General features: G+C 40.5%; 1 protein-coding gene across 3 annotated transcripts in view; it reads left to right on the top strand.

The window, feature by feature from the left end:
- MYRIP (myosin VIIA and Rab interacting protein) overlaps window positions 1-14,327 on the top strand; it is a 235,896-nt gene that overhangs the window by 103,519 nt on the left and 118,050 nt on the right. For all 3 annotated transcript variants that reach the window (XM_075083484.1, XM_075083483.1, XM_075083487.1), the window contains exon 3: window positions 8,438-8,659. In XM_075083484.1, the coding sequence (XP_074939585.1) occupies window positions 8,438-8,659 (222 nt within the window). The remainder of the gene's footprint in view (window positions 1-8,437; window positions 8,660-14,327) is intronic.

The following is a 14,327-nucleotide window of genomic DNA, read 5'->3' as shown; positions in this document are numbered from 1 at the left end:
TTTTTTTGCCATTTATGGTGCACTCCCTGCTGTTTAATCCTCCCTGGAAGTCAGCCGCTGCTGCTGGATCGAGATATTTCTGCACAGATTGAAGTGATGTGTGTTCCTTGAAGGGTCCCCACCTGCAAGTAGTGTGTTTGCATGTGTACTAGCATAGCTTTTTGACAGCACCAGCAACATGTAGAATACTAATAGACATACTAAGTGTTAAACATAGCATGAGGAATAATTGTGAGCCTAGAAAAAACAGACATCATATTAAGGTAATTAATTAACTTGGCATTTGCTGTAAAGGGGCACAGTACTATCCTGTGCTCTACTTTTTTAAAGAGAGACAAGCAGAGTTTCACCAGGGACAATTTAGTAAAGACATAAGAGAAGCTAAAGGTGCATGTGGTGATGGTGTAGCACTGCCTGGGACTAGAGAGTTGTGTTAGATGCCCATCCTGATGGAGAAGAATAAACTGCCTGAGAAGAAGAGGCAGGTAAAAGAAATGAGCACTGAAGCTTTAGAGAGTAAATAATGATGGAGGCATATGCCAGCTGGGAGAATTTGGTTCTTACTGTATATAGCAGGGGAAAAGATATATGACCCAGTCAGGGTATAGCTTCATCACTATTTGCACTATGCCACACATTGTGGCATAGAGAGCATGGAGAGGATGAAATGGTAAGTAGCTCTCCTTGGCAGTTCTGGCTAGTTAACTCCTGGGTAGGGATCAGAGAGGGGCTGTAAACCTTCCACTGTTTTCCCTAAATTTAGCAGCATTGCACTAACCTGGTTGGTCTGCTTCTGGGGGGAGCTGGGGTGGAGGGGGTGGTCAGGAGGAGAGGGGAAACAAGGGCAGAGTGGGAACCACTTCTAGTAATCACAATATGGGACCTTGAACATCAAATTGAAAATGTGAATGGGACAGAAATTTCAGTCAGAGTCAGCCTGTGACTCCTTATTGTGCTAGTAACCGAGGAATAAGATGCTGTCAGGTCCCGCATGGGTGAAAGGAGCTTTAACCCCACCCCAGCATCTGATGTACATCTGGCAGGTCTAAGTAGAGCAGAGACAGGAATACTGTGTATACTTTGGCCTCTGAATAGGAAAAGCCCTTTGTCTTCCAGCATTAAATCTTAGAGAGCATTGGTGGAACTTTTATTTTCAGCTGATCTCTGTATCCCAAGGAAACTCCCATCCTAACAGACCAGTCTTGGGCTGACTATGGGAGTGGAAAAATGTAAGGTGCAGCTGGTGAAAATAGCTTCTGTGAAAGGCTGGGAACGGGCACACCAGGACTTGTTCACCTGCTCGCCAGACTACATAGATATCCAGATCTCGTGCTAAGTGAAATGTCACAGTAGCTTGTACATGTAGGTAAGTATGAAGGGTGCCTGGCCAGAAGAGTGTCTGAAGGCATTCTCTTCTGTGGAGGGAAAAAATGTCTTAAGGCTCTTAACAGTGGTCAAACTAAGGTTAAAACCAGTCTTAAGACAAATTGGTGATCTTCATGGACTACTCTGAATCTATTCTCAGTGGTGAGAATAGTGCAAACAAATGCAGAGAAGCGAGACAACCAGTTACACAGCTGAGCAGAATGCTGCTCCCCTAAGAAAAGCATTTTGCAGCATATGCTGCCTGCTCACTAGTCTGTGAAGGACAAAAGGCTCCAATGCCAGGTGGATAAAGGTAGATTATCTTATGAAGTAGATGTAATTTGAATTAAGAGGACTGGAAACAGAAGCCTTCATCTGTAGTGCTGAAGGAGAAAGGTTTTACCTATCTTTGATAACTTGTGGTCGAAGTGCTGTTCCTCTGTTCAGCAGGAGGGAGTGATGTGAAGGAAACAGGAGTTACCAAAAAACTCCTAGCATCATTGTCCCTTCCTTTCTCCTCTTTTCCTGTGCAGGCAACTAGAATAGATTTAACTGCTTCTCTCTGTTGGGGAAGATAAAAGGTGGCTAAACAGTAGGAAAATTTGTATTTGGCCATCACACAAGACAGCAGCAGAGCAAGTGGGAACCTCACCAGCTGGACTTTGCCTTTAAACTGGCAGGTGCCAGTCTGAAATGGAGGCTGGTGTGAGGTGACCGTAAGCTGGCTACAGCCCGATATTTGGAGGCATTCCCTCAGAAAAGAGCAGAGGCCGGGTTTTGGGGAGCCTGGCAGACAGACTTGCTTATACAGACTTGGTCTTGGAGCTTGGCATGCTGCTTTGTAGCTGACTAATACATGTTGCAATCCTTTCCAAAGGACTGTCTGCTGCTGCCAGTGGTAGTGGTCCCACCGCTTTCCCATAAATGCCTCTGTGTGAGGCTGCTTTTATAGGGTAATTGGACAGTGTTCCCAAAACTGGACTCTTGAACAAAACCTATTGGGCACACCCTCACCTCATCTTCCACCTCCCAGAGGAATGTGCTAACCATCGGTGGTGTACTGCTGTCTGTGGAATACCTAAATATTTCCTAAGGCAAGGTGCCCTGGCCTCGTGAGTGCCTTGGCTGCTTTGGTTATGTTTCTGTCTGCTCTGTGCTCCAGTGAATATTTGTAAATAACTTAATGGTAATCTTGCCAAATAAGAACAATGCCTGAGGAGGCCATTCAACCTGATGTCTGTTGGTGGTAGTGAGGATGTTAAGTCTCCTTTGCATAGAGCAGAGACCTAAATTAGACTTCCACGTTCCAGGCAACTGTTTCAACTGCTGATCTATTACAGAAAAAAAGGCCTGGTATCTCTGCTACCCAAATCACTGGGTGAATCAAGCCAACTGTCAGGTTTCCACCAGGAACTGTTCTCCATGTTATATGGAAAGCAGGTAGGTTTCCTTAGCTTTTTTGTTGTCAGATAGCCTTCAGTCCTGCTGTTTTATTAACTCCCTTCCACTGCTGCCCCCATGGAGAGGCTTGGAGTTTGATCATCCTAGTCCTATATATGTAGCAGTGACTTTTTAAAATGTGTTTCTCAAACACATCATAGGCTTCCTTCCAGCTTTTTTTAAACCTCACAGTATTATCTTACTGTGGCAGGTTGCCAACATGTATATTGCTGTTGACTTTGCAGTTTGAGGTTATAGCTCCACCTGCCCCCAGCCCTTGAGTGTGCAGTAATGCATCTTGGGGGGAAGCGTACAGGGCCATCTAGGATTTGTATTTGTTTCACTTATTAAAATATAGAATAATTACAGCCATTGAGCTTTGTGAATGTCAAACTGTAGCTCAGAGAAACAAGCATCCTTATCACACTGCCAGTTAAAGTAAGAACCAACTTATAAAAGAGAATAGGGAAAAAAGAAGAAAAGCTTTTCTCAGACAAGCTTGTACTTCTGTATTCAGGAGATGCAATTATATACAATAACCAATTGTTTTAAAGAAATTTATTAGGGGAGGAGGCATTGTTCTGGCCATGTTTGAACTGCCAGCCTGTTTTTGAAGCTGAGGCTATTGCAATTGCACAGGGAAGATGCCTCAGTCCTGCTGGATCCCACCAGAACAGGCCTGTCCACAGCACAAATGGAGCATTCATCATTACAGTCAAGCACCGAATACATCTTATCCTACTTGCTAGTAAGTAGGAACTCAATTAGCTGTATGCCGTACAAGTGACTTGAAAGAGAATTTTATCTCGATAAGGCAATCAGGTCTTGTGGTTAAAAAAGAAGGTTGAGGTTCATTTGCTTTGAATATTAGTTGTAAATGTGTTGCTTATAACAATACAGCAGTGGAGAGGATTATATGGTCACTAAATGAAAGATGCTGTAAAGGTGTTCTGTATATATTTATGTATTTAGATCAAACAAGTTTATTTTTGCCATTGCAAGTTTTACTGTTACTGCTATTGTACAGCAGATAAACTGAAACATGTAAAAAGCTGGAGACTTTGGACAAATCACTCTGTAAATCAGTGGCAGTGAAGAGCAAGGAAAACAATCCTGTAGCTTCAGTTTGCCAGGTGGTGTTGTACATTTACAAGTCTGAAGCAGTGTTACTTGTAGAAACAAAAGGGTTGCCAATTCATGGAGTCTAAAGATGACTTACCAGACAAGGTTTTTCAGAGAGGCTGTTGCCCAGGTATTGAGGAGGAGCCATGCAGTGAGACGTGCTGCATGTCTGCACAACTTGCCAGCCACATTTCAGCAGTGTCTTCCCTTGCAACGTGCTGCGCAGGACCTGTCTTCAGCATAACATGATACCTGACCTACCATATCATTTGTAAAACACTGTACAAAACAGCAAAGCAGAATATCGTACTTCTTGCAAATTCAGTTAAAATCCTCTAAGACACTAAAAATGAATAAATCATGATGATGAAAGCTGTTTAAAAAGAAGGGCAACAAAAAATGTAGTGGGTGAAGAGGGGAAGGTGACTATTCACCCTCAGAATATAATAGCAAAACCTACATCTAAAGCATTATGCTAGAAAGTATTCCTGACCTGACTTTGTGTAGGGTTACATACCAGGAGTCTATCACCCAAAACATTGAGTAAAATTAATTACATATTTATTATGCAGACTCTTGCAGATTAATTAATACAGGCCTCTGGAAAAAATCTAAGTATGCACCTATGTATTTTGGAACTTGTAGTTTAATAAAATGTTCTTTGACAGAATTAGTCTTGGTGGCAGGCATGTTGGTTATCTACTGAGTATTCTTTGCTCCTTTTGTATTCATAGGCAATCAGTGAAATGCAGCCACTCGAAAGAGGAAATTAAATCCAATCTTAGATTAATTCAAACAGCAGGAGTTCTCTTCTCCGCAGATCCTTATTACTGTGTTACACATAACCATAATAGCTGAGCACTATCAGTTGTGGCTTAAGTGATGTGAATAAATGCTGTCGTTTGTGGTTCCCGCTCTTCCATCCTTTTTTGTGCACAGTCTTTTTTTTCCTTGTTTTATTTGTACACATATTATATGTATACCTATAAATACTTCCCCAAGAATGGAAGGTACTATAATGCTGGGGGAAGTAAGCGCACATGAGTGCACACACATTCTTGCTTTTTCTCTGTCCCATCCCCCTCATCTGTGTTTTGTTGAGGGAAACAGTGTTGCATGAGGGGGAAGGGGGAATGCTTGCAATGGCTGTGTGGTTCAACCTGTCTTTTAGAAAAAGTCAGCTCCCGCACAGGTGACTGCCATCCTTTTGGAAGTGAGCTTCACTGCATGAGAGGATCACTGTTGTTGACTGTGCTCCTTTCCTTAGACCACTGTTACAATCTTCTTGCACCAAGCTATTTGAACATCTGAAGGTAAAGTCTGGGACTTTCAAACTCAGGATGCCTTGAACTTCAACTTGTACCTCCTGAATTCCAGCACTACAAACTTTCTCAGTATATTGAGTTTGGAGCTCAGATTAATCATCCTGCTTACAGTAATCATCCAGCTGAAGCCATGTGCAAGTGAGGTATTCTCAGTATTGCTGGGAGTAAACCAGAGCCTACCTTTCCCTTTGACTGTGTCATTTTCCTCAAACCAGGCAGATTCCGTTGGCTACCAGTGTTGTGCAGCACTTCACCTTCACAGGGAAACCCATGTTTTACTTCCAAGGAAAGTGTGTGGAAAGTAGCCTTTTGGCTTCAACTGACAAGTCCTGTTGACAGTCCCTTTTGCCATTTGACTCCTCACAGAAACCAGAATAGCCTTTGGCAGGTAGTGCGTGAGGGCCTTAATTTGTTACAGCCGTCGAGGGATGTGCATTGCTATCTTTTCTGTTCTGCCTGGTTTCCTGTGGAAATGAGGCTGTTTCTGTCATGCTCTCTCTGCCAGCCTGCCCAACCATATCTATTGACTTTTTGAATCCGTTGGCCAATTTTAGTCCTATTTAGCAGTGAGGCAGATGCCTCAGTGATATTAAGTAATGAATGTTGACAGCCAGATAGAGGAGTGAGATGTAATTAATGCCTGTACTGATGAAAAGGCTTCAGTGTGTGCTCAGCTTTTTCTAGGTATCAGGCTTTATTAGCTCTGTTATGAATGAAACTGCCTGTTTTTATATTGTGTGAGCATTATTGTAGTGCTTTAATAGGTGGCTTTGCTTCTGTGGTTTATCTTGCTATCGTGCATAAGAGCCCTAATGAGGATTCAAAATGCCATTAAGCATGCCAGTGTTGAGTGTGCAGGCTGATACTACCAAATACCAGTGTTACTAATTCTGGGAGATAATAAAGCTGTGTTGAAGACAAAAATCTCTTCTTTCACTGCTCTTCCTGACCTCAACTCCTTAGCTGTTCTCATCCTACGGTGAGGCCAGCAACTGCTGCCTGGGGTCTCCAGCCTAAAGCAGGGTTTGCAGCATCTTGGGTTGCTGATGCTTCTTCTCCGTGAAGGATTTCTTCCTTGTATCATGTAGCCCTCACCTTCACCAGCTTCTCTTTTGGGACCCGAGATTCTTGCCTGACCTCCAGTGCAGAAGCTTTGCTCTGTCTCACTTCATTGGTACAGAGCAGAATGTGGGCTGTGGATGGACGAGTGACATGGGGAACAGCTCACTTATTCTCCTGTTCCCCTAGAAAAATTGTCCATGCGGTACCATGGTAGGAGGGAGGAATGCGGATAACACAAACTAGTCCAACCATCCCATTTAATCTGTGGGATAGTTCTATCAGTTTACATGAGAAGGCAGTTTGACTTGCATAGTTCAGGCATTTCCTCTTTTGCATTATAATCTCATAACCTTTTTCACCTTTACATTCTGTAAAAATGTGGAAAAATTAAGTTTTGCCATCTGGACAAAAATCATAAAGAGATTTTACTCACTTGAAACTCTGAAGAGTATTTACTTGGGTTTGAGCAGCTGGTCTAAGATAGCCAAACAGCAAACAGGGGACAAACAGCAGAAACATACATCGTTTTGAAGTTTTAAATTTATAAAAGGTGTGTATCTGGAATATGGTTAAATATGATGTATGTGCAAGTTCAAAAATTATATGCTGTAGATCACTGCCTTAATTGCCTTTTAAACTTGACATTTAGGACTGACCTGTCAGACTTTCATAAAATAGGCTGGTTTTATTTTGAGTTATGAATCTGAGTCAGAAATAGCAAATAAGATGATGTCTAGTCCAGTAATGTGAGTCTCTCTAACATTCCAGGCTTGGCTCATAACGGTGCTTATAGATGATCTTGGTCGAGTTCCTGAAAAAGTATGCAATCAGTATATTCTTTTTTTTAAGCATTAATTTAAGTGTAAGTCAGAACATGTCATGGCTCTGTCTTATTGCAACTTAGGCTATCTCTTGTGGTACCTTTAAATTTTGTTTAGACTTTTATGTTACTCTAGTCTTATAAGTGGTTCTTATCAGCAATTGGAAACCGCAAGGTAGCCACCACTAATTCTGAGAAATTGAAAGAATGAATGTATGTACATGCACACTATTCTATAAGCTTTTATTTAACATGTTTTTCATGAATCCTAATATTTTTTTTTTCACTTAATGTATATCCTAGTCGTATATGCCAGAAACTGTGTGATGAGTTTGCAGACTTGTCTGCTTACATAACTGTTCCTTCTGGATGTTTTTTATTACCCATATCCTAGGATATATTGCCTAATAGGTGAAATATCAAAAGCACAGTAAAATGGGAGATAGCAAATTACTGAATAACACACACGCACATTTTATTTTATTTTATTTTATTTTATTTTATTTTATTTTATTTTATTTTATTTTATTTTATTTTATTTTATTTTATTTTATTTTATTTTATTTTTATTTTTATTTTTATTTTTATTTTTATTTTATTTTTATTTTATTTTATTTTTATTTTATTTTTATTTTATTTTATTTTATTTTATTTTATTTACAAATGAGCTTTTCTGCAGGAATACAGAAAACTTTAGGGGATCTGCAACCAATTCCATGAACAGTTGGCTCAGTATTGGTCCTAACTAGTAAAGCAACCAGATCTTTCTGAAATGAAGTATGTGATTAACCTTCCTTGACAAATTGCAGCTATTATGAATAATATAACTCCATGGATCAGAGCAAAACAAACTTAGCACTTCAGTTTTCAAAACTGTTGATCAGCAGGATTTTTTATTCCTGTGCACCAAGCTTTTTGCCTTTCATAGGCTGGTTTTTGATTTGTAAAGTGTTCTGAATGCAGCCCTGAATTCTCAAAGGACACTGTGGCTTTGCACAGCTGGAGTACCTGGAGCAGTGGCCTGGCTCCCCTGAGGACACTCTCGCTGGAGCTGAGTGATGGGAGACTGTTTGCCCTGGTTCATGACTCAGAGAGTTTAAATGATCAGCTACGGGTGACTCCAGGGAATATAGGAGCTTGTGCTTCCCAATTATGGATTTAGAATATGCATTTCTGACATTTATTTCACATCTGCAAAAGTTATTCGAAGAGTATAACATGAAGATGTGGAAAGAGGAGAAAGGCAAAGAGATTTCCCACTGAAATTCTGTTCATATTTTTGTTCTTTTGCTTTTTGTTCCAGTGAAATGAAGCAGAAGTTGGATGAAGAGGGTAACAAGTGCAGCATCCTTTCCAAGCAGCAGAAGTTCAATGAGCACTGCTGTATTCGCTGCTGCTCCCCTTTCACGTTCCTTATCAACAGCAAGCGACAGTGCCAAGACTGCAAGTACAACATCTGCAAGAGCTGCAGTTCTTACCAGAAGAAGGAGAAGGCCTGGATTTGCAGCGTCTGCCAGCAAGCAAGGTAAGGGCCTGTTGTTCAGCAACCTACGTAAAGCAGCTGTGGCCTGACCTGAGCTTTTTCCCTGTATTTGTCAGTATTTAACGCTGGCAGGATAGGACATGAAGTACCTGTTTATGTAGGGGTTGATTTGTTCCTGAGGTATGACGTGCCTGTTTTTTGTGGAGGTTAATTTGTTCCGAGAGTGTTTGGTTACCTGTTGCATTTTCCAGGCTTGCTTAGCTGGATTGATGGATCAGCAAGCAGTAATTGGACTTAGCTTGAGCAGGGCTGGGATCTCCTGAAATGCCTGGGTTACTAATGGAACCTGAGCACAGATGGTGGTAAGGCAGTTAATCATTTTGCAGCAAATCCCACTGATGGGTGGGGAGTGGAAGGAAGAATATTTGTGAATAAATCATCCAGCTGTGACTGTGTTTTGGAGTGCTTTTCTAGATGCCAGCTTATTGGTGGGGATGCCTTGGGCTTACTTTGGCAAATAATAAGACAAAATTGCAGTGCAACCTGTTATAATTCTTAATGTCTGTTAAGAAAATGCTGCCAGGCTTCTATTTGCAGAGGGTATTGGGGGTTTACTATCTCATCCTCTCAAGGCTAACAGAGCTGCAACATTTAAAGATAGCACCAGAAAAACAAAGCAAAATCAAGCAAATACATAACAGCAGGAAAGGGGCCATTCCTTCTTGTCTACATTGCAGGCCAGGTTCCAAAAGCAGCCTTAGCTGTGGAGACATAGCACTGAGCAAGGCCTTTTTACTTAGACAAGAAGAGTGAATGAAATAACTTGATTCCTCATAGTTTAATTCTGTATGTTCCTCATAGTTTAATTCTGAATGTTGGTGACTAAAGCAGCTGAGCAAATGTGATAAAGATGGCTGTATGTTCTTTGTCTTTCCCTTTAGTGGAGAACACAGGACAAAGACAGGAGCCGGGTCCCTTTCCAATTCTGTATTATATTCCTGTGCTCACAAAAGAGTCATTGCTCCCACTTGTTTCCCATTAAGACCTATTTTAAATTTAAGCTTTCACATAGTATCTGTGAATGGAGCGTGTGCCCTTTGACATTCAGCCTTAAAATGATAGGGATCCCAGATAGATGATGCTGTGTTTCCAATGCCAGCCCTTGAACCCAAAGGAGACTGTATTCTCCAGGTCACCTGCTCCTTCTTTGCCTTTTACCTTGGAAAACCTACACGTACAACCCTTTCCCCAAGGGAAGAGGCAGAATGATGACAGGAGTATCTTTTCCAGCAACACAGAGAGCTGTGGAGACAGTGCTTTTTTCTACTATAGTTATTCGACCGTTTTGTATTACACCTCTTTCTTCCACTTCTCCTGAGTTGACCCATACAGGCAGCAGAACAGGCAGCCAGGTTCGTGGATGCTGATGAACTGCACTTAAAATAGTTTTTGCTGAGTCCACAAAAAAGTATCAGAAGAATTTAATTTTGGAAGAAACATCTGTAGCTGTATTACAAAAACGCTATTTCTGACCCTTGAAGTCAGTGCTTTTCCCACAATCCTGTGCAGCCCTCAGAGTCACCCACCTGTAACTCAGTTATAAACATTTTCTTTGAGACCTGAGACACAGCTTGAGTTATTTTTCAGTGAATAAATTAACTAACGCTGCTGCTGATAATTTTATGGTCTGGTTTATTTATTGGAGTGTGTGACTTACAAATCGCTATAGGGGAATGTAGGGGAAGCAGGGGCTGACATTCCTCGGGGGCTGCTTGAGGTGTTTTGGTTTGGTGAGGGCTTTTTTTGGTTTTGGGGGTGGTGGTGGGTATTTTTGGTTTTAACTATCAGTTAGTATTTCTTCTAGGGAAAAACATAGGGGGAAACACCACCAGTGTGTTTTGAGTTCCTGTGGCTTTCTCAGTGACTTATCCCTCAGATGGAGCATGGAGTGTATTCTCCTGCCCCTCCCCAGCTCCTCCTTTTATGTCTTTTTATTTTTGCCTTTAATAAGAAGGCACAAGCAGTGGAGGTGGTTCTCTGTTTAGCGGCTGCTTGTCTGCGTATCTTACTGCACAACAGATAGTGAGCTAGAAATATCTGAGAGGACTGCATTTTCAGGTTCTTTTTTTTTTTTTTTTTCTTCCCCCTCCCTATCGTTTTTGCTTAATTCTGCAAGAGTTAGTGTTGTAATTCTCTGCAGAAAGAGTTTGGTCAAACTGGAAAAGTACAAACATATACAGTTCAGACTTCCCATAATGATGTTTGTGCTCTTCAGCAGTGCTCGAATAATCCTGAGTTTTATTTCTAGTATGTACTTAGAATATGTCAACCAGTTCTCTGATGTCAGCAGCAGTTTCTTGCTGTACAAAAGGCTATAAAGCATTCTCAGCATAAATTTTTGTAAAGATGGTTCACCTTATAAATTAGAGCTTGAGATTCTAGATTAGGTGAATTACGAAGATACATTTTGTTTATATGCACATGTGAAAATTCTAAAAAGTTCCAGTATGATGTGGGAATCAGAACCAATGACTCGGAGATGGTTAAAATTTTTTTTGGAAAGCAGTACATTGCATAAAAATCATTTGAGTTTGATGGAGTATTTAAAACCCTTCTGTGAGCTGTACCTTTTTCTTTAGACTACCTTATTGCCCATTATCTTCCTCTAAAAGAGGGACATTAGCTTTTGCAGGTTGTAAATAGTCTCCTGGTAGATTCCTGCACTGAGATCTTGACACTAAAGAAAACCTGTCACGTTGAGTTAGTCTCTCAAGGCATGACCCTAGTGGAGATACCTGTTCTGTGGAAGCTGGTTTTCATCTTCCAACGCAGAGATCTACATTAATGTTTAGCAGAGAGCAAATACACAGGTCAGCATTTGAAACACAGAACATTTGTAGGAAGTTGGGCCAAAAAGTTAGTCTCTGCTTCCTCCAAAAGCAGTAAAGTCATCAATTAGGCAATAAAAATTGTGGTGTTTGACCTCCTTCAAAGTATGTCTCCTGTTACCATGCATCTTTTTAAAGCTACAGGATTCAGCTCAGTATAGAATCTCAATGCTCAGAAATGTCTTTACAGCAATGTCTGTGTAGATCTTGTGAGAAACTGGAGAACCTTCCTTCAATTTCCTAATTTTCCAGATTTAGTGCACATTCTACTAACGCGTTTTGGTTTAGATTTATCTTGGATGCTGTTACTAGCATTCTAGGGTTTTTTCCTCTCATATACATATCTTCTTAATTTCTAAATATGTTATGATAAAATAGTATATTATTAATTTCAAGTTTTAAATTTGTGTATAGTCCATTTCAGATTCTTACAAAGCTTTGTACAATGTCTCCTTGTTAGACGCCCATAAGACAATGTGTTTGAGCAACTTGCTGAGGTCTGTACCTCTTAAGTCCTCTTGACGAGCTAGATTCTAGGCACAGTTTCTTTACCCTCTGGATTAACACTTTTGGTGCTAGACAGGGGGGTTCTTTGCTCATTTATTAGAACTAGGGTGTGCTTTCTATTTGTTTGACACCACTTTTCTTTTCAAACCCCCAAGGAGCCATATCCCAGCACACAATGGTAGTGTTACTCTGCTTTCTAGTTTAACACTTGTACTAAAAAAAATTAGTGTAAGCCATTAAAATGCGTATTTTTGAAGGTTTTCTAAGCCAGTCATATTTTACTTCTGGACTGTAGGAAGGGTGTATACAGACCCATCCAAAATAAGGCACAGAAACATGTGGCTGTCCACCTCAGCTTTGCATGAATATCATGCATGAATCCCTCTGCATTTTTGGTTCCCTTCTTCTGGTCTTGCCATCTGCATATCAAAGGGTCTCTGTCTCTGTTGTGAGTGGGAGCATGAACCACCTAATCCTTTCATGCCTTCACATCCATCTGCTGTGTGATTCTCTCACTTGTTCTCAAAACCTCGCTCAGATGATGACAGTTCATCACCTAGTAGCCTCTTGCTCAGCTCCCTTGAGCCAGGCTGTGAGTAAGGGGGCATCACCTGGTCTGCAGGAAGTCATAATTCTGCTTCATAACAGCTGCTATATTGTTGATGGTCCTTTGCCAATTACAGTTATTAAAAGACAGAGACCTAGGCACTGCTCCTTTTCTCCTTTATGACGTTAACTAATGAAAAACACAGCCATACTGCATACACTCACACTTCATGCAGAGTAGTGACTCAATATGAGCCGCTCAAAATGGGTCCCAAAAACTGTGCAAAAAGCACTGGTTGTTTGCATTACAGGCTTATTTGAATGTTTAAGAGAACCACTCCCTTTTTGGTTTTCATACTCCAAATTTGACTGTTGCTTTGAAATATAAAAAGCAAGAGAATACAAATTATCTCCATAGACTGTCAGTCCAGAATTATTTTTGAATATTCCCTACATTTTCTTTTGAGCTTATTGTGGTGCCCAGTTGAAAGTAGGGTTGTAACTAGACTCTAACAATTTACATCAGTAGCAAATGTAACTGTCTTACTGGAACTTGAAAATTAATTAGAATTAGATTAATTAGACATGCATTTGATTTTTTTTAAATGTACATTACAGTGAGAATTGAGGAAAATTTATTAAGGTCTAGTTTTCCTGCAGTGCCCAGTACATTTGCCTCTGACTACCATGTACTGGGATAAATGCTAATACAAAAATGGAGCAATGCTTATGATAACATGAAAATTGCAACAGAAAACAAAAATTTAGGCTCAGTGGGCAGACTTAACACCCTTCAAGTACACTGGAGCTTTGCCAGCCACAGGAACAGTCCTAAATAAAATTTTTATATTTCAGATGGTTTTGTTTGGAGGGGCCTGTTCACTGTAATATGCTTTAATGTCAGGAGCATATTTTTGTGGAAACATGGTCAAGTTGATGGCAGATCTAATTTCAGCCTGCCAAAGGATACATCCTTTCTGCTTAGCTGATGTAAGTTTTAGTGTAAAACTCTACAGTCTCTACGGGGTGGGGTTGGGGGATTGGAATTGGGGGCACACACATACCAACATTTGGCAAAACCTTGGGATGACACTTGAGAAAACGAAGTACTCCCAGTAAATAACTGAATCTTGTATTTGTTTGTTAATGCATTCATCTGTAACAAAACAGTTGGTTGCAGGACTTAGTTGTGGAAAGCTAGTGAAGGTATAATGCTGCTTAGCAATCTTGTTTTGCTTTCAGACAGGCTAAACCATCTGGTAAAAGGAAGCTGAAATACCCATTAGATAGTCTGCCTTAAAGAAAGCTAGGAGCTTTGTGTATACTTTTGTGTGAGTTGTGTATTTCTGCCATCAGAGGTCCTTGTCTGACATTAGAGAGAAGAACTACAGAACTTGGAAGCTGTGACTTCATCATGTAAATGCCAGGAAATGTGTTTTTTTTCTTTTGAGATAGAATTTGACAGGAACATTCATTTGCTGTGTGGCACAGCGAAAAAGATAAAGTTTTAGCTCTGGCAGATGCATGTTGTCTTCACTGGACCCACATTGGTCTTGTTTTGCTTTTTTAGAAGTCCTCTGAATGATCCCATTCATATTGTACGATTTACTAAGTTTAAGTAAATAGCAGTGAAAATTATTTTCCTCAGCTGTATGTGCTTGTACAAATTGATGCAATTCCTTCCAAAAATGCCTGCTGCTCAATTCCAATTGTATTCCTTCTTCTTCCATCATTATCTCTCTGTTTTGTATCCTGTCTCCTGATCTCCA

The sequence above is a fragment of the Phalacrocorax aristotelis genome, chromosome 2 (assembly GCF_949628215.1).
Source record: "Phalacrocorax aristotelis chromosome 2, bGulAri2.1, whole genome shotgun sequence".
NCBI lineage: Eukaryota > Metazoa > Chordata > Aves > Suliformes > Phalacrocoracidae > Phalacrocorax > Phalacrocorax aristotelis.
Note: the sequence above shows the minus strand (reverse complement) of the source record. Positions and strands in the feature narration are given on the sequence as shown.